Source organism: Zosterops lateralis (assembly GCF_965231275.1).
Source record: "Zosterops lateralis genome assembly, chromosome: 13".
Classification (NCBI taxonomy): domain Eukaryota; kingdom Metazoa; phylum Chordata; class Aves; order Passeriformes; family Zosteropidae; genus Zosterops; species Zosterops lateralis.
Window position 1 is genome coordinate 12,681,423 of NC_139773.1, and position 20,114 is coordinate 12,701,536.

Here is a 20,114-nt window from a genome sequence, read left to right on the forward strand (position 1 = left end):
TTCCCTTTTCTGTACTTTTGGCACTTGACTAATTAATTAATCCACTTATTTTCCCACTAAGCTGTGGCAAACTGGATGCAATTAACAGAGGGATCCATTTAGTATCAGGACAAGACACAGCAGGAGCACACAGCTTGTTCTGTACCCATTCGCCTCCAGCATCCTCCTTCCTGCAGCCCCCATCTCTCAAGCCAAAGACAGATTTTGGATTAAAGGACACAATGAAAAATTCATTTCAGTTTATTTTACAAGAAAGCTGTAGAAAAGTGACAATTCTCCCTCTTGGCCTGGGAGAATTGGACCTTCACTGCAGAACTCTAAGCTTCCTCTAGTAGAAAGACCAAGCAAGGCTTTGAACGGATGGAAGAAACGATAAATTTTTAGAGTGGTCCTTATTTCTACTGCCATGAGCTTGCATCCAGTCTCCTACCAACACATGGCAGCACCAGTCCAGCACCAAACACCAGTCTTTGTTAAAAAAGTGTGTTGTACAGCTGGGATAACACAGTTTCCCATGCTGGTCTGGCTCCAAACTTCAGCTGAGCAGCTTTTTCCGTGAGTAAGTCCTGCTGAAGCGATGCCTCCTGGGAGCCATGACGTGGAATGGAGACAGTTCCTGGCTGGCAGTAATTTGGACAGCATCAGACTCCTCTTCTATAAAAAAAAGAAAGAATACATGAAAGCCACAGTTTACCAGAATTCACTGGTGATTCCAAGAAGCCAAACACCAAGTGGAGACAACAAGAACTGATGTTGCACTTCCCCTGTAGCTACTCTCTCTTCATTGCTACCTCTCCTTCCAAACTTCCCAGTTCATACCAAGCTTCTTGTAAGCATGTGAGACTGAGACACTGAACAGAGCAGTGGCAGATACAGTCACAGGTTTTCTGCCCAAAGCCCAACCCCCAGCACAGCATGATTTTGCTCTTATTAGCTTGAGGCAAGCAGAGAGCACAGCCAGTCTGCTTGAGCCCAGGCTTTCCTCACTTGTGCTTACCTCGAAGGCGCTTTCTCCGAGCTGGTGGTGGGGACAGCAGGGGAGACTGGGTCAGGGCTAGAAGGCTGCTGGCAGATAGTCCACTCTTCAAGGGTGGAGTGGAGCCTGGAGAAGCACAGTGAGATGCTGAAGCAAAAACCACCCAACAACTCAAAATGTTAAGTCTCACACACAGCTTTTACGCTACCTCAAAACTGACATAAGTAAAAGTGATACTTTGATATCACTTATCAAAGTTATACAAACTCTAGGCTGTCACAGTGGTGTTTTAGCATTTGAGAAAGGTAAATGGCAGTCTAGAATCAGCTCTCAGCACACTTAACTTTCTTAGCTGGTTTAGCAGAAAACCACTTCACTTGTATTAAACACAGGTAATTCACATTTCCTGAAGAAAACTGTTATAACCACAATAATCTAGAAATACAAACACAATGTCTGTAGGTACAGAAAGTCCCTTATAGGACCATCTTAAGGCTAAGCACTGCTATTATTTCATGTCCTGAATATGGACTAATGTTCCTTCAAGGTTTCGCCTTTTTTCTGTGATAATGTTGAGTAAGACACTGCCTTTGTGTACAAATCCTCCCTTGCAAGAGAAAACAGACACCAAAGCTCAGTGCAATGACTACAGAACACCTGCCACAGCCCCCTGTAATTTCTACAACAATACCTGGATTAAGTATTTGAAATTCACAAGGCCTTGTTTACAGAGCCTGTTTCACCAAGGTCAGCTAAATCCTCTGTACCCACAGCAAAAGCAAAGAGGCAGCTTAAAGCTATACACCCACTGATCATTATTGCCTGCAAGGGCATCATTTCTGGCAGCACTTTCAACAGGCCCACCACCACGGGTAGAGAGCACCAATAAACACCAACATCCACAGGACTAACCCTGCTGAGAGTCCAGTCTGAAGCACTGAAGCAGCCAAGCTCTACACTTAAGACTGTTGGCCTCAGAGCTGGATGCTGGGCAGAAACCAGTGGCATCAACACAAACCTGAACAAATCACCAGCTGGATGCAACTGGGATCTTCTCAAGTTCCCAGACTTTCCTTTTAGTTCCTCCATGTTCCTGCTCTTTCGTATTTCTCTGATCTCTCTTCCATCATTAATACTCCTCATATCCAGTCTGCCTATCCACATAATTATCTTCCATGTCATCTACAAGCCACTCCTCTTTCACCTCATTCTCCTTCAGATAATTACACAGAAAACAATTGTGTTCTTGTTTTAGTCTGAGCCCCATTTTTAACCACATTTAAAGGAGTGTCTTTCATGCCATTTAATTACCTGACAAAAGGAAGACATCATCATCCCCGAGATTACTGTGCTGCTCCAGTGTTTTGAGAGCACACACTCCTGGTTTCTCAGGAAGTACAGAGTCTGTCCTTGATTTACTTCTGTTGCCCTCATCTGTGGAAAAGCCAGTGAGATCCAAGCTGCCCCTATCAGCACATGATCTCTTGGCACTGTGACTCTCCTCCTTTTCTGGTGACAGGTAAGTAAAGACCCTCTTCCGAGACTTCAAGCCAAAAGTTCCCATGGCAGAGTCCTCATCAGCCCTCAGTTCAGAGTCACTGGGAGATGCCTGATCCTGGAGCCTGCAAATCCCTTCCAGTTCAAATTCCCCAAGAGTATTTGTTACTTTGCTGCTGCAGTGTTCTGAGATCCTCATCATTCTCTCTCTGCCTGCTGACACCCATGTCCTGTCATCAGCATTCCTCTCGCTCTGACCACAGCTCACATTAGCAGTGCTGCCTGCTGCTCTCTTCCTCCGAGGCCAGTCATTGATGGCATCAGGAGTAGTCTTCCCCTTCTGCTTTGGAGAAGGTGTCCGGAGAACTCCTGCATCCAAAGGGAATGGGGAGGTGACAGCAGAGGCACAGCTTGTTGGGGTGTATGACTGGCATATGTAGGTCTGTCCTGCACCTTTCCCAGGGGTACTATGGAAAGAACGGCAGCAGGATGGAGACACACAGGCAGCTGCCAGCTTTCCTGGGTGCTTGCTGCACCAGGTCATAGCAAAATCACTGAAGGGGCTTTCTCCTCCCCTGGGTTTGCTGGCACTTGCTTCAGGTTGAACTTCCAACGACGAGCAAGAGCCAATTTTCTTAATGCGAAGCTTGGGCAGGCCTGAGGCTTGCATTTCAATTTCCACCTCGTACGTCGGGGGGCTGGCAGAAGGAAGTTTGCCACGACTTTCAGGAGTGGAGAACTTGGCTACAAGCTGAGGCTCTGCCATGCGTGCCGCAGCCTCCCGCTGCCGCCTGTCTGCCGTGCAGCGCAGGGAATAGGCTGGAGGAGACTTCTGCAGAGGAGGAGAAGGATTCAGGGCAGACCTGGAGCGTCTCTTGAGACTTGGAGCCTTCAGTCCCATATATTCTTCCCTCTGCAGAGCTCCTGCTTCCAAGTCGTCGCTGACTGTTTGCAAATCATTCAGGAAGGACTCACAGGTGTTTGCACTGCAGTTCTCCCCCTTAACTGATGGCTCACAGTCTCTCTCAGCATTCTGTGCATGTTCCTGCCCTCCAGCAAAAGACTTTGGAGACAAATGGTTTTCCAAGTTTTCCAAGTCCTCCCTTGAAGGAGACTTTTGAAACACTCTATCCATCTGTTTATTTTTCTCAAACACTGAAGTATTTTCAGTAACTTGGGACTGATTAAGCCGAAGGCTTTCTGCAGAACAGTTACCACCACTGTCAGGATGACTGTCCTCATTTTCTCTAAGTGCGGCACATGTGAGGCTCTCTGCTCCAGCACTTGGTTCACGTTTGGCTTGCTTTGATGTGTGAAGCAGGGACCTCAGCGAAGTGCCAGTAATACCTGGAGTCTTTTGAGAAGATGGTTTAGATGCATCAGGTTCCCAGTCAGACTCCCCAGCCTGTGTGTGGGAAGCAGAGCAGCTTGTCAGAGTGTTAGTGGAACTTTCACAAAGGGGAGAACTGCAGAGAGGCTCTGGCCTCACAGCAAGTTGAGGTATTTCTGTACTCAGTGGGCTGGTACATAACTTCGAACCTGGATCTTCAAGTTTCCTGGGTGTCTTTTTAGGTGCTTGAAGTGACTGATCTGACTGTACCTGAATTTCTTTTGTGAGGATCTGCCTCCGAGCACTAACTGGAGATGTTAATTTTGAGAAGTATTTCAAGGAACATCTTGGAGTCTGAAGTTCTGTAAAACACCTTTCTTGGGTAGCAGAGAGGGAAGAAGAAGCAGCTGGATTTGAATCTGCTGGAGGTAACACAGAGGCATTAAGCCCTGTGAGCCCTTCACGTTTCGGTGTTTGCAAGCCAGGCTCTGTGCAAGGAGGAGAAAGTGTCAGTGGTGCACAACAGTCCTCAGCAGCTACTTGCACTAAGTGAACCCTCTTGCTGTCAGTTAGCGCAGATGGAGACTTGACCTTTTGTGCAGGATGAGAAAAGTATTTTCCCAAACATTTAGCTACAGGCTGCTTAGCTGCTGGACTTTTGCCAGGTGTCTTCTCCAGCTTCTGTGGCGTCCTATGGGCAATGCGAGGCGATCTCCTTGGGAGCTTACTGGCAGAATTTAGTGCCTTCTGGGCAAATTTATGAGGTGTTTTCGTAGGAGTCTGCAGGGAAAAAATAATAAATTAAAGAATAATGCTTGTTCTACTCCAGGAGTATTAGCTCTCCATCTTCATATTTACTTCTCAAGATTTGAAACATAAAAAAAAACATTGGAAGAGACTTAACAAATGCTAAATTTAAGATGCTGATGAATAGAGAAAATGAGGATGGGAAGAAAGAGAAAGGGAGGTAACTGTTTCTACCTGACACGAGGAAAGCTCCTCTAAGTGTAAGGAATCTTTTCTTGTTCTCCTCCTTCCAGGTGAATGCTTCACTGCAGGACTACACATGTCAATGACTGCACCAAAGAAAAACCTCTTGGGAGTCTGGACAGGGGGGCTCTCTGAATGCTGGTTAAGGCCTATAACATGGAACAGCACAATTTAACTACTACAAAGTAACCTGCCACAATTGTCTGAATCATGTCAGATGTGTGGAAAAGTAGTGTAAAAAGCTCATATCCCTGGCATGTTCTTTTCTAGCCAAGTGTTAAAGCTTCAACAGAATTATTGTTATTTCCCATTATGAAATTAATATCCATCTCTAGAAAGAGTGCTCCAATGGTAAAAAAAAATACAAAATACCTCGGCCTCTTATTCTATTTATAGCTTGCAGCTTTAGATAGGTTCTGGTTCATGACTAAAGATTCTAATAAGTAGAATATAAAGAACTAAGTGTCACTATTTTTAGCTGATAATCCTACTAAGAAAGCCTGCAAAGAAGATCCCATCAGTCATTGCTTTATGCTGCCACAGAGTAGACTGAAAGTAAGCTATAGGATTTCTGCCCCATATTTTACATGGATTTCAGTGCATTTAAGGAATGCAGACTGACAATCAGTGGTATTCTGTTAGATGGGCCTGACTGGTTTGTTAAGTTGGCAGTGAATTCATCATAGAAATAGCTGCCTTACCACCCTCAAAATTCAGATTATCAATTAAAAAATAATTACTGAGGATGAATTTCCATCTACAGAGGGTATTACATGACAGCTCTTAGCTTCTTACAGTCTCTTGTAGAGCCAAATCAAATCAAACTCAGAGCTATCCATGCCAGCCTTTTAGATCAGCAGTATCAGTCTGCTCAAATCCCACTCAGTACCTTCTACATCCTGCAGTTTAGAGCTCTCCTTTTCTTGTCCCTGGTGGAGGTGCTGTGAATTTTTCGAGCTGGGCTGTGTAGTGGAATAGAAAGCACCAGAGCAGGTCCTATTCAAAGACAGCTGTTTGATGCGTGGGCTTCTTCTCAAACCTGCTTCTGAAAAGGCAAGGACATTGGAGACTGAGCCTTCTTTCCCCCTCTGCAATGGGCACATTATCAGGAACAGTTCAACAACTGCAGGGAACATACTCTCAGAAGAAACCTCTCTACAGATACCCATCTCACCCAGGAAGGCAAGCAGGTGAAGAAAAGGTTCAGTTTTCTTGAGGATTTGGAACATTTATGCATACAAACCACCTTCTAAAGTATGATGCCCCTCCTCTAACTCATGATTACTCTCATTCCTCTTCAGCAATTATATGGCAAGGAATGCTAGAAAAGCCATGTTCAATGCAGGTTACATTCAAGTTAAAAGAGGGGTTAATACTCTTGTCTCTTTGCCAGAAAATTTCATTCTCCTGCTTGCCCAGACATGCTGGTTTTTTCTTCCCTTCTGGGGAAAAGGAACAGCAGTAGCCAATATAAGAGACACTCCCCAGAGCCAGGTGGCTGTCTGTTACAGCAGAAATCACAGTAGGGTCACAGCACAACATGGTGAAGTTACATTAAAAATAAGCATGTGCTGGTTTGACAGTAATTATAGCAGCTCAGAATCTTGTTCACCCTTCAAATCCTTCACGTTTTTTCATTTGAAAGACTTACTACCTACCTCTCTTTCTTAACTTCCACTGTCCAGAGCTGTTAAAGCAGTGAGCAGCAAGTGGTTCTGTCAGAACAGAACACTACAACACTTTTGGACTGACTTCTCATGAATTAGCCAAATCAAGACTCATCTGACAAGCCACAACATGGCCAAACCACCTTTAAGGAACAATCAGTGCTTACCATATATGGCCTTCTCTGGAGATTCTTCTACAACATCAGTGTCACAGCCTGGATCAGAAGACCTTGAGAAACAACAGACACTTTGGGCTTAGCGTACTGAGCACATTTTCAGGAAAATAACTTGTCACAGGGACTGAAAAGCACTGCTCTATTCTACACCAATATATTGCTTTGTGGGCTACTCTAAGTGAGCAATTAATGAGCACTCTACCTCTTATTGACATGTAATTAAGTATGGATAGCTCCCTACATGTACAGGTAACAGTTGTACAGGTAACATGAAAGAAAATGCTACAATTCAGCCTGGACTCCACAAAATACTGCAGGAGCCTTTTCTTCAGAAGCCCTTGAATCAGCAACTGAACCTAAACAGACATTAGCTGCAGGAATTAAAGCAGCCTGACTTACATGATGAAGCAAGCACTATTTCCCCCCACTTAAGCAATGGCATTTATCCTCCACTGGGTCTCTTATCGCCTGAAGTGAAGATCATCTTTGACCATGATACCTGCTAATTCTGCTCACAGCCACTAATTAAGCATCCATTAATTAGACCACCAATACTTACTGAAGAAATTCAGAAAGAACTCACCGGCCTTTGATCTGCTTGTGTATGAGTCTCCTGGACACCTGCTTATGTAGTGGTGTTTCTGCAACTCTCTTGGTCAACAACTTGCGATGATCTAAAAATCATGTAAGAGCTGTAACATCACACAATTATAAAGCACTTGGAAGAAATAAATAAATACAGTTTTGTACAGGCTTAAGAATGACACTCAATATAAAATCTCTCTGCTGTTTCCCAGCACTCACAAGGTATCATTATTTCAGTCCAGTGTCTACACCTCCCTCCCACTCCCTCAATATTATTAATAGTACCATGTCAGACATAGTTAACCTACTGAGATAATTTAATTCCTTATCTTTATTTCCCAGATCCTTTTTTAACCAAGCTTTTTAAATTTTTTCTTTATGAGATGTAAAGAGTTCAGTAAAAACAGGTTTCAGTTTCTACCATCATCATTCACCCTCCAAACACCACAGCAATGACCTCCTTTTATGCTTTATTAAAAACAGATCATAATTGCTTCATAGAACTGAGAACACAAAAATAGGAATTTTAGCAAAAGCTCTTCCACAATAATCCTACAGGTGCAAGTCATATCCTACCTTTGTTGCCCTCACTGGTACATTTGTATTTTAGGCCTTCCACGGCAGATACTGACTGGCTTCTAAGCATCTTTTTCAGTGACCTTTTTGATGGTGAAAGTATCTCTTCATTGAAGAGATTCCTCCTCACCTTTGTAACCTCTGTGAGGCAAGAAAAGCAAGAAAAGATTAAATTACAAGGTAAAGCAAAAAGAGGCAAGAAAAGCAAGAAAAGATCAAATTACAAGGTAAAGCAAAAGAAAAAAAAAAAAGAAAAGAAAATTACAAAGGTAATTTTGTCAGGCCACTAGGGATAGAACAATATACTAGCATAGAAAGACAACTTTTTAGAGGCTAAAAAGCTTTGAAAAGTTGTTTTTTCTGCTACTGGAACATGTCCTCCTCTAAATCTATTCCAGCCTTCTCATCTGAATTTGTATTATTTGCATTATTCCAGCAATGAACTACAAGCAGATGCCATAGCAGAAAAAGCAGACAGTCAGCGTCCCATGTGGAACATTAGGTGCACTACAAAATCTCAACCAAAGCACATCTTGGTTCAGAGAACACATGAGATTTATTTTTATTAAGTATTTGTGGGGATATAACCTATTTTCGGATATAGTTCATTCTTGCCCCCATTTTCTTTTCAGGACAGAGAAGATGGAAATAATTTCAAGAGTCAAGATTTTCTTTTGAGGACACAAAATTTAAGTTTTCAGCATATGAGTACACAGAATACGGCATTTTTTTTTCCCCTCAAAGTTTTTGCACAACTCAGCAAAACTTCCTTCAGATTTCCAGCATGCCTCAGCATAATTTCATCATGGCTCAGTAAAATTTACAGGGACAACATGTGCTGAAGATGCACCTTTCCATGATCAAGCCAGAAGTCAATATACCTTGCACTGCCTCTTTCTGCAACAAAGGCATCTGCTGGGACTTCTCAGTGGCAAGGTAAGAACGCGAGTTCTCCTGAAACAAACAAGAAATTAGCCTTAGCAGCAGTGCAATGTTATGTTATAAGCTCTGAAGTTATTTCAGTTTCTCCTTCCAAACAATTTCATCTTTGTACAGCTGATACAGGACACGCTTACTAAAGGAATACAAAGCAAGAGTTTTTGCAGTCAAGCATCACAACTCACACACAATCCTGGAAGAGTTTTACCTTTCTGATGGGGTTCTTGGCTACTTTGGGAACCTCAATTTGACGCAAGTTCTGTGGTGCTTCTGTCATGCTCCTGTGTCTGGTTAACACATTATTCCTTTAGAAAATACACAAAAATTAAGTTAAAATAAGATCAAAAGTACAGTTATCAACCTACTGACAATTAAACATAGGCGTGAATCAAGAGATAGGAAGTGTTTACCTAAATTTAAATTGCAAACTGCATTGATACCTCACTTACTACAACACTGGGATATGATTTGCAATATAAAAAGCTATTCCTAAGGCTGGTATTGGAATTCATTCACAATTTGCTAATAAGAAAACAGAATCCCCAACACAGGTCCCCAGTAAATCACTTTTAACTTTAACAATATAGATCAGTTATTGCACAGCATAACATGCTTTTCCTCTCATGGAAGATGCTTCTGAAATCTACTTTTACATAAAATACAAATAGAGAATCAAGACTATTTTTTGCAGTCAACAAAAAGCTGCCTCCTGTGTGGAACTACTACCTTCTCTTTCTGGCAGATCTGGTGCGCAGCTCCTCCAGCTGATCACTCTCAGTGCAAACAGCACTGGGAGTTAAGACAGATGACAAGGAGCGAGGAAGGCCTGGAGATTTGCTATCCAGAGTCATAGAGTCATCACTGAAGAAGTCTGAAGGCAGAACAGATGCCAGCTTCGGAGGTATTTGTGTACCCAGACCATAATAAATGTCTCCAAGAGTCTTCGGTATAGAATTCATATACCTGTAGCACCAGAAAGAACCCACATGAAATACATCCCTCTTCAAAACTGTTGGTATTTCAAACCCACGATGTGAACTAAATCCTTGTTCTTACATGTCAATTTAAATAGAACAAACTGATTATCAACTGGGTTTTTTAACTGGTTTACTTGCTTATCAGCTACTTTTTCTTTAACCAAATTATAAAGATAATAAAGAGAACATGTCTAAATTTTTGAGAATTACAAAGATGCAGTAAATCAAAGCTGTTGATTGCTCTCTATTCACAGACATCTGACCCAAACCACAGTCCCCAGTAACACATTGGTCATGCTAAAGAACTTACAATTCTAATATTTCCTCTAGAAACTTTGTAAGATAGGCTGGGTCTTCAGTCAGACATAAAATGCGCAGCATATCTGTCACCTGGAAGAAAAAGTCAGGTGGCAAAAGGGATTATGATTTGACAGCTGCAGCACCAGATATTTTAGTAAGGAATACAAAGTGTAGTGTAAAATCAAAAGAAAAGCAGGTTCCAGGTCTACATTTCTAGTGCCCTGCAGAAACACAACCTGGTTTATACTCTACTTGCCTCCTCTAAGAGCTGCTCCATGTCCTCAGCGTTGCTCTGCAGCGAAGGGCACTGAAGGCACAACTCAAGACGCAAAAATACCTGAAGTCGGCACCTAAGGAAACAAGTAATTATCCACCACCTCTTTTTCTAATGGAAACAGCAGTTTTACTGCAAAAGGTGTGCTCAAAAAAGCAATGGGAAGGGAAGTGGTTCCTTTTGACAGCAAAATTTAGTTAGCATTTCATTTTGGTGGCAAGGGCGATGCCTCATTCCAGATATAGGCTGCAGTGCTTATCACACAGCATGGGTATATTTGCATTTAATGAAATGATTTTACTGCAACCAGATTCCCCTTGAAATATTTGCCCCATGTGAACAGTTTTCCAATTCTACAAAAAAGCCACCATTAAAAACTGCTAACCAACTCCACAGTATCTCAGAAGCTGAAGTAAATACAGTGTCTCGTACTCTCTGACTTTGGTCTCCTTCTCTGAGCCATGCTGTTGTCTGAGCATTTTGCTGGTCTTCAGGAGAAGGTTTCTGACTCTTCCCACACAGGCCACCTGCAGACACAATGACAGCAAGAACTTCAAAACTGTTCCCTGTCCCCCAATTAGACCCCACCTATTCTTTTGAAAGTACAGTTTTTTCCTTTTCTTTCAAGGAAAGGAATTACTTTTCCTTTTAGTAGCAAAGTTATGCCATAGAACAGCTTAGAGCTTGAAATCACAGAGATCTCTTGCTGGCAGCTTCAGGCCCTCTTCATTCTGGATCAACTTTGGATTCGTCTCTCAGTGTTTTTGTTAAATTAATCACAGGTTTACCAGTTTTGGTTTCAGACTATTTTAAGCCTATAATAATGCTAAAGAAATACCTTGAAGAATTTCTCTTTCCTGGCAAAACCAGGCCTAGATTTGCCATTTAATGCAAAAACAAAAGCTGCACCATCTTTAAAATAGAGTTTGCAAGAATGTATTTTTTTTAAATAGTGTCTTTGAAATTAGAATTTGTAAAGAGGTCCACGTAAAGAAGAGACATCTTGCAACATTTAGCAAAATTGCAAACTGATAACTGAACGGGATTTTCCTACATTTTTTACAAGCACAGCTTTTCACTATTGAGTCCTCACAGATAGAAGCAGTCAGTGACCATGGTGCCATTCCACATAAAAACTTCAGGGAACATGAAGGTGAGGTAGCCCATAAAAAAATCTTCCAGATCATTAACAACCCTGCCCACATGCTCTTACCTACCTCTTTCTCTTTGGCATCTTGTATTTTCAAGAACGTTTTAATGGCCATGATCATATTCTGGGCACACACAGATGAGGGAATTCCCTCAGCAACAGCCTTTTGGTAGCTTGCAGTCAAGTGGGACTGCAGCTCCTCCTCTGTTTGGAAGTCTGCAAGGAAATGGTCTTTGTTAACTAAATGCATGTTCACCACACCTCACTGATAAAATACCCACCCCAGCTGAAGCAGAAAACAGAGGAGGTAATAATAAATATTTCCTCCAGCAATGATGCATCCAGACCACAGCACACTTAACAGAGGCAGTCCCAGGTCCGGGCCCATGACATATTGTAAGCTAAATCAATCCTATAACCAACAAAGTTTGCTTAAGGTCAGCAAACTTTCAGGCTACTGCAGCAGCCAAGAAATGCCCTTTATCTCTGCTTTATTAGTAAATAGGACTGCATTTACAGTTATACTTTAATGAGTGCTTCCTTCTATTTCTTTTGGTTAAAAAAAAAAAAAAAGTAAATCCTTACTACTTTTTTCAGACGGATACAAGGCAAGAAACTGACCCCAGAAGCATGTGTAACACTAGCTTGTAAAGAATCAGAAACTAAATGGCAGAAGGGTGGGAAAAAAAATGTCTACTCCTTGCCATGCTGAAGATAGAGAAACTCAAACACTGATCTGCTCCTTTGTACTGAATACTCCATTATTACCCTTTGCTCTCCCCTCCATAAAAATTCTCTATGACTCCTACACCAAGATATCAAGAGTTCATATGGGATCTATCAGGACAGAAAGATAACAGGACTTAACACACACCAATTGATATTTTAAGTGCTTTTGCCTTTCCTTCCATCTTTTCATCCAATCTTTTTGCTGAAAGCTTCTGTGGAACCTTCTCATTCACTGCTGGTGGCACAGCATCAGGTTGAAATTTCTGAGCTTTTACATTCAGTCTTGCTGCATTGAGCATCTGCAGGGATCTGGGCATGGTCTTCATCTTCTGCCTAACTGGAGTTCGGGGAACCCCACCTGCAAAGCCACAAGAGAGAGTTCAGGCACACTGGGGCAGGAACTCCATCCAAGGCAGAGAACAACACTAAATTCTCTATTACTGTGAACTTAGTAAACTCCTAGAGGAAAACAGCCCCAAAGGTTGGTATTTCTTCATGAAATCAACATACAGGCAGTGTAGCAGGCAGCTACTTCTCCAAATAAAAAGCCAGGTGCATATTGCTCTGCATAAGAAGTTATATAGGTTTAATCAGAAGTTATATATATAGGCAGCAATCTTATGTCACAGAAATAGAAACAGCTGACAGAGCAGGACTTGCAGACAAACGAGGCTGGGGTAAAGCCAACTGTAGTTAGTGTAGAGAAATGCAATGATCAAACTCTTCTAGAAGAAAGAGTTTTATTTCTCTAATCAGAACAAAATTGAGAGGTTGCAATATTTAATAGTAGTTGGAGCAGTGCCTGTTTCAACTCTGCATGCTGCTTTTAACAGCTCTGTCAGCCTTTGCATAGCCTTGACTTACAATAATTTGGGTTCTACTACAGGACAAACCTAATATTAATAAGTAAATGAGACTGTCCTTAAATAAAAAAAATAATCTAAAGCATGCTATTACTTAAGAGTACAGCTCTCTGGGGTTCATACATCATCTTTTATTGACAACATGCACACATAATCCTAAAGTATACATACGTCTCTTTTTGTTATTTCCTGGTCCAGCTGCAGCAGAGGTCTCACTGAATTTTCTCTGGTACAGCTCAGATAGACTTTCTGAGAGCTCCACATCAGACTGGTGTGCATCATCCTTCCTGTTAGCACAAGGAACCTGCAGGAGCCTATATGAAAGAACAATACTGTTAACAAAAAAAGGTGGGAGTAAGAGGCATATCCTTTCTTCCCTGTGGACAGAAACAAGGTTTTTCTAGATTCCAGTTTGCAGCAACATAGTGCAAGTAGCACACACTAGTAACACTTCCAGCACCTGCTCCCCAACACACTTAGGAGATGCGGAAAACCCATACCCTCTTAAAATGCTGGAAACAAGCACTACATTAATGTACAATGGATATGGCATTGACCTGCACCACAAAATTAAATTAGCAGCTTTGTGCTTTCTAAACTACCCTACATTAAGCTCTTTTGTTTCACTCAGCGAGCTCTTTGAAGAAAGCAAGCTTATTCATTACAAATAAATACCAACTGTGAGAACACAACCACATCTTCAGTATTTTCCACTGGATCTCACCATCCCATAAAAACGGAATTCTGTCATTTCACAAGTAGCTTAAGGTCATTTTAAGTGACCTTTATAACCCCTGAAACTAGCAAGATTTCAATCCATGCAAACTGATACCCAAATATCCTGTTCACAGTTTCTTTTGTCTGTATATCCCATGAAGAGATAAGCCACCAATAAACTGAGTATAATGAAAAATTAAAATAAATTTAAGATTAAATTAAAGAAATAAAAGCAGTAGAAAGGCACTTAATTCTAGAACTCTAAGCAAGGCTACAGCCATACTTCCTTAACAGGAAGCAGAAATCCTTGATTAGTGCTCAGATAGTCAGAAAAATACCTGAATGACTCCATCAGATCTGAGCTTGCTCCACAGGCATTGGATGTAGGATACCATGCTTCCAGCACTGAAGGATGCCAGCTCCCTGTATGGGACAGCTCCCGCTGGACCCACTCTGGCACTGGAGTTTCTTCTCCTGTAAGCACACACACATACACAAAAATTAGAAAAGCTGAACCAAGTGGCAGAAGGTCCCAGCCTTCACAGATGCTCTAAAAATTCCCAAATCTTTGATCCTGGAGAGACAATTTCATAGCCCATACATCAGAAGATGAGGAGAGTCACTCTAACACAAAAGATGTGTAAAAGCAGCCTCCTTGCTGCAGTCCCACCCAAAGGCTTCACTGGCCAGGGATGGCCCATGTGACACATTTTAGAAAGCCTTCTTCTAAAAGCATGCCCACAGGCACATGTAGCTGTGCTTTATCTGCAAGCTAATGGAAACTAACATTCTGTCAATAAAACAGAAAGCTACACCCAGACAGATTTCTTTCTGCATCATATCACAAGGCCTTGGCAACAGATGACACAATGAACAAGTCCCAAAAAAGAGACTCCTCAAGGAGAAAATCATTAACTTTAGATATTTTCCACTGCAGATCTGAAGATAATCAAAAGATGGCAAGTTTTGTATTTCTTGACACCTACCCAGACTGGCCAGAGAATCTTCCACTGACATGTCAATTTTACTCAATACACTGTTCACAATCTCTGGCAGGTGAGTAGCAGAGTTTTGGGAAGAGTCTTCCACTACAGCTCCTTCAAGGCTGCATCCCTGAATGTCAGCAGTCTTCTCAGGACCAAGCACAGTCAGAACTGCAGCATCCTCAGAAAGTGGTGACAGAACAGCACTGCGGGGGCACCAAGTTTCAGACAGAGATACTTCAGCAATCTGCATTTTAAAAGGAAAAAGGGGAATAGAGTTTACATTATCTAGAAATACAGAGACCTAAGGAGCACAGATACTTTACAAGCAGCTTATAGAGTTACACGATCTAAAAGAAAATATTCTGAATTTAGCTTCAAATGAGCAATTTGCAGTGCAGTGTCTACTGCTGTCTTCACAACATGACACTGCCACCCCTTTTGCCATAGTTCATTTCAGAGCAGGTATTAGTTTAAGGCAAAGAGGAAGATTTACCATGTGCAATCCTTCAGCCACCAGACTCCTCAATAGCTGATGAAACAGAGACCTGTTACATTCTCCCTGCTCAGCCTGAGAGCTCTGCACTATCCAGCTCTCTGTGAGGAAGTGGCCAGCCTGTGCCAAGCTCCAACCTGTCAAGCTTCCTTTCACCACAATGCTGACTGGACACTGTAGTTGTCTTTGGCTCATGGCAAGAGGTTCCAGGATCACAGCACAGCTTTCCTGCTTCTTCTCACCTGTGCAAGGATAGGATAAAGAAAGTCTGAAAGCAAGTAAAAAAAGTTCTTCCATTCAGGTGAAGAGACAACTTCAATGCCAAAAAAGCGAATTCCAAGATTAAACAGGGAATTTTTAATCTATGTTCTTATTTTAACAAAACTGAATAACTGTATGAGAAAAGGGAGTACACATCTATAAGGTGGGACCAGCAAAGAGCTCTTCATTGAAACTTCTAGGACCATGGAAGACTGAAAATGCTAAATCAGAAATGTGGGCTAACAGTTCTCATATCAGAAGAAGGAGAACACAAGCAGAACTTTAAAAAAGAACACAAAACACCTAGGCTTTTAAATGTCTGAAGTTACTTCTACACACAGTATTCACAAAGGAAGCTCATCAAGGACCCTGCATGAGAGATCAGTTACTAGCATGCACATTTATATTTCCCTTTCTTTTTTTTTTTTTTTTTATTACCAGGCATGCTGAGAAACAATGTTCCTTCCTGCTGGGGAAACAGTGACCGATATACGGATGGCCTGGAGAACAAACAGTTCAAAGTTGCATCCAGGGGCAGGAGCGTGGCCCAAGGCACAGGCTGTGGCACTGGGGACAACCCGGAGTCCCCGAGGAAGGCAGGAGCAGCACCTGCCCTGGGGTGACTCAGACAGTGCACCAAGGTTTCTGCCAGCAAAATGGTGCCTCCCATCTGACAAATCACTTCAGACATTGTCCAGTAGCCACCATGATCCGGGCATTCCATCAGCTGAAATGAAAGTAACAGAGACGTCTTCAAGTTAAGGTTGGCAGTGAGAGAACTTTTATGCAAACAAGTAAATATTACACTTTTTTCAGAACAGCTGGTATATGAAACATATCCATAGCATCTGAACACGGTGCTTTCTGAGTGTTCTTATGGACTTTATCAGCCTTCACAGGAACCCAACCAAGTAAATGCTATTCCCAGTGAATTAAAAGCTACCAATATTTTCAAGCTATTTTTTAAAATCTGGTATCTACACACCTGAACTATCAGGATGCTTATCTACATTTCTGAACAGCTGTAACACACCTCTGAAGCCAAAGCACGAGACATCACATCAATAAACACTGTACAGCCACTCCACTGCAAATATATCTCAGTCTCCACGAGGATAATTCCATCCCAGATTTCAGTCCCTTGCTGAAGATTATGTGGCAGCGAATGAACCTTGGCGTGGTTCCCCACCACCACCCAGAGATTACTAATCCACAAAGCCGCGTGGCGGATGTCCCGCCAGTGCTGAAAGCTGCGCGGTGTAACCTCGTTACCTGAGCCCAGTCGGCGGTGTCCACCCAGAACAGGGTGATTTTCTGCTCCACAAGCAGCTCCTGGACACTCTTGGGCAGGAGTTTCTCCGCCAGCTCCTGCGCCGTGGGCGGCTCTGCAGGGGAGGAGGGGGCATCGTTCCCGGACACGAACTGCCGGAGCTCCCTCCGCGAGTGCGGGCAGGGGGAGAACAGGAACACGGCGTTCACGAAGCCCTCGGGCGGCGCCTCCGGGGGCTCCCCGGCGGCCGGGCCCGTCCTGCGGCTCCTGCGGGGCGGCTTGGCGGGGGACGCGATCTCGGGGCGGTCCCACTGGAAGTCGAGCAGCGTCTCCTTGAGCCCGCTGTGCGTGAGGGCGGCGCGGGGCGCGGGGCCGGGCAGGGCGGCGGGGGCCCGCGCCCCGAGCCGCTCCGCCAGCTCCTCCTCGAAGCGCTCCCAGGCGCGGGGGCCCGGCGGGCGGAACCCGCCGCCCCGCGAGGCGCCGCCGCGGCCGCCGTGCGAGTCGAAGAAGCGGAAGGCCCAGCGGAGGCGGGAGAGGCCGAAGCGGCAGCCCAGGAGGGTGAGCAGGCGGAGGGCGCCGCGCTGGAGCCGCTGGCGGGGCGCGGGGCCCGCGGTGTCCAGCAGGAACACGGCGCTGTGCGAGCACGACATGGCGCGGGCCCCTCACGCCGCCGCCGCCGCCGCCGCCATCGCCCGCCAGGTACGGCCGCTCGCGCCCTCGCCCGGCGCGGGCCCCCATTGGCTGCTCCGCAGCGCTCGCCGCGCCCACTCTCCGCGCTTCCTTCTCCCATTGGCGGAGAACGGGGAGCGGGAGGGCGGAGCGACGCGGCGGAGAGACGGATGCTCACTGTTGATTGGCAGGCCGCGCAGCCAGCGCTGCCATCCCATTGGCGAGAGGCAGTGACGAAGGGGAGGGCGGGGCCAGCGCGCGGACCGAGCCGATTGGGCGCCGCCACTGGTTTAAAATTTAAAGGCGGGACGGCGCGCCTGGTGGTGACGTCATCGGGTGAGAGGTATGACGTCACCAGGGTGGCTGTGGCAGCGCTCTCCGGGCGCCAGGCGGGATCCCGGGGCTGGGCCGTGACACCGGGCCGGTCCTGCCCGCCCTGAGCCGGGCGAGCTCCGCTGGTACCGCTAGAGGTCCACGCCTACCCGCTCACCGGCACCAACCCACCCCGCTACCGCCCGCGGGCAGGAGGAACGGGACACCGGCAGGGCCTGACCGGGGGGTCCTGCCCACACGGCATCCCCCTCCCCGAGCCTCCCTGGAGGACAGCGGGGACAGCCCAGGGCCCCTGTGGGTAAAATTCAAATCACATATTACACAATAAAAATTACTGTTCGGGTGGTCAGGCACTGAAATATGTTGGGCAGGGAAGAGAAAAGTGGTGGGGTCACCATCCCTGGAGGTGCCCAAGAAGCATCTGCATCTGGGTGATGTGGTTTAGGGGTTGCAGAGATAATGCTCTTTTGATGGTTAGACTTGATTGTAAAGGTCTCTTCCAATCTTGACGATTCTGTGCCACGGTGTAGAGTCAGGGGACCTGGACAGGAGGATGAAAACCCTGGGTTGTCATCAGCTGCCTTGCCCAGGAGCATCTCCTCCCTGCAGGGCTCCCCCTTGCCCCGTGGTGTCATGGTCAAGGTGTGATCACACTGGGTAATGGCAGAGGAATCCCCACAGAGCAGAGCCACCCAGCTGTCCCCTCCAGCCTCGCCTCCAGAGCCTGAATGCCCCAGCCCAAACCAGTGTCACCAGCAGCCAGTTGTATTTATAGAGCAACAAAGACAAGCGGGCACCAAACCGCTCATTCAGCTCTGCTGGTGACTGTGAACACAAGTGGGTTTAATGAGCTGGAACCAGGGGCTGATCCACTCAGGTGGGCAGGAGTAACCTGCCACCAAGAGCGAGAGAAGGACAACAGGTGTCCCTGGAAAAGTGCAGAGGGCAGCCTGCAGCCCTGGGGGTGTGGGCTCCCTTTTCCTGGCCAGGGGCTGACATCTCTTGCTGCTTGACATCACTGTGCTCTTTGAGCCCTGAAGAAGAGCCAACCACACCGTGTCACTGCCATTGTCCAGCCACTGGCATCTGTCCCAGCAGTCTGCTGAGGACACTTAGCAGAGTGTGACCAAAACCTGCCTTATCACAGTCCACCTGAAACCTGAAACAAACCCAGGGCAAAGGGGAGTTTCCCAGAAAAATCTGACAGCTTCCAACACAGAACTGCTGCCAGCTACCCAAACTCCTTCTCCTTTCCTGCCCACTACAGTGTATTTGCTCTGGAAGCCTACCCAGCTCTTGGGAAAGCCAGCAGAGCTGTTGGCTGAGCCCAGGTGATGGTGTTTCCCTGTGTGACAGCCAAAGTTGCTCACACCTCTGCTTCTTGGGCTGTCCCATGTTTGTGCTGCTTTCACAGACATTTGCCCTCTCTGCCTGCTCCACAAGGACACCAACTTCCCTCTCAAACAGTCCTTGGTTTCTTTCTGGACAATCATTTACCTGCTGATAAATGCTGTTTCTTGGGAGGAAGGAGAGGGCACAAGAAAAATCATTTGTGAATTTGGCTCACGTGTGGTTGTCACTTTGATCCAGATAGGATTTTTTTTTTTAACCTAAAAAATTCTCACTTTATTTTGTCCCATTTCCAACATTTATCTCCAAGGGATTCTTAATGGTGGGGTGTTGTGTTTCAGCTGAAAAAAGGGATGAGAACACCCAGACCTAAGTGAACTGTTTGATCTCCCCTCATACCACCACTCTGTCCTGCTCCAGTGGAAAGTTTGTTTCCCTTTCTGCTGAGCCGGCCTGAAAAAAAGTTTTGTTTTGTATTGACTCAGATGCTTTGCTTTCAGGTCACTCCTCAAGGACCCGCACAAGCAACAAGTCACCTTTGATAGTGGGCAATGCCCAGAGTCTCACTTGTGCTCATCAAGGATTCCAAGACTCCCCAAATCCTCATTCTCCAGTGCCATCCACCCCATGTGCCCAAAGGCTACTGGCAGTGGCTGCTTTGAGCACTGATTCTGGGGAGCACCCATTCCCTCCTATCCAGGGTGAAGCTGCCCCAAGGCCTCCAGGCAAGAGGAAGAGCTTTCTGTGTGATTTAGATTTTATCTATACATTTTCAAATGTTTTTAGTGCTCATAAAAGTGAGAAATTTGGTGAGACCCAGCTGGGACCAGTACTGTACAACCCTCACCCAAGGTAATTAAGATCTGGACACTGCCAGACCTGGTTCCACATCTCTTAATCAGAAAGGCAAATGCTCCTTCTCCCTCAGCATCATCCCAGTGATTTTTTGGGAAAACCTTGGTCTCTTACAGGTGCTGGACATGATGAGCAAAATTCTGTAGTGGAG

At 45.0% G+C, this 20,114-nt stretch overlaps 1 protein-coding gene across 1 annotated transcript; it reads right to left on the minus strand.

Moving 5' to 3' along the window:
- Positions 1–242: 242 nt before the first annotated feature.
- On the minus strand, positions 243–17,406 carry TICRR (TOPBP1 interacting checkpoint and replication regulator; the record flags this gene model as incomplete). The annotated part of the gene is made up of 22 exons (XM_083870658.1): positions 243–654; positions 998–1,102; positions 2,288–4,583; positions 4,785–4,942; positions 5,683–5,838; positions 6,628–6,689; positions 7,220–7,310; positions 7,798–7,938; positions 8,679–8,751; positions 8,945–9,041; positions 9,463–9,699; positions 10,024–10,103; positions 10,270–10,363; positions 10,720–10,814; positions 11,505–11,653; positions 12,312–12,524; positions 13,201–13,343; positions 14,085–14,220; positions 14,733–14,976; positions 15,226–15,467; positions 15,925–16,213; positions 16,759–17,406. The coding sequence occupies 22 exons, from the start codon at positions 17,404–17,406 to the stop codon at positions 536–538; spliced, it is 5,868 nt and encodes a 1,955-aa protein (XP_083726784.1). The 3' UTR covers positions 243–535.
- Positions 17,407–20,114: the final 2,708 nt, after the last annotated feature.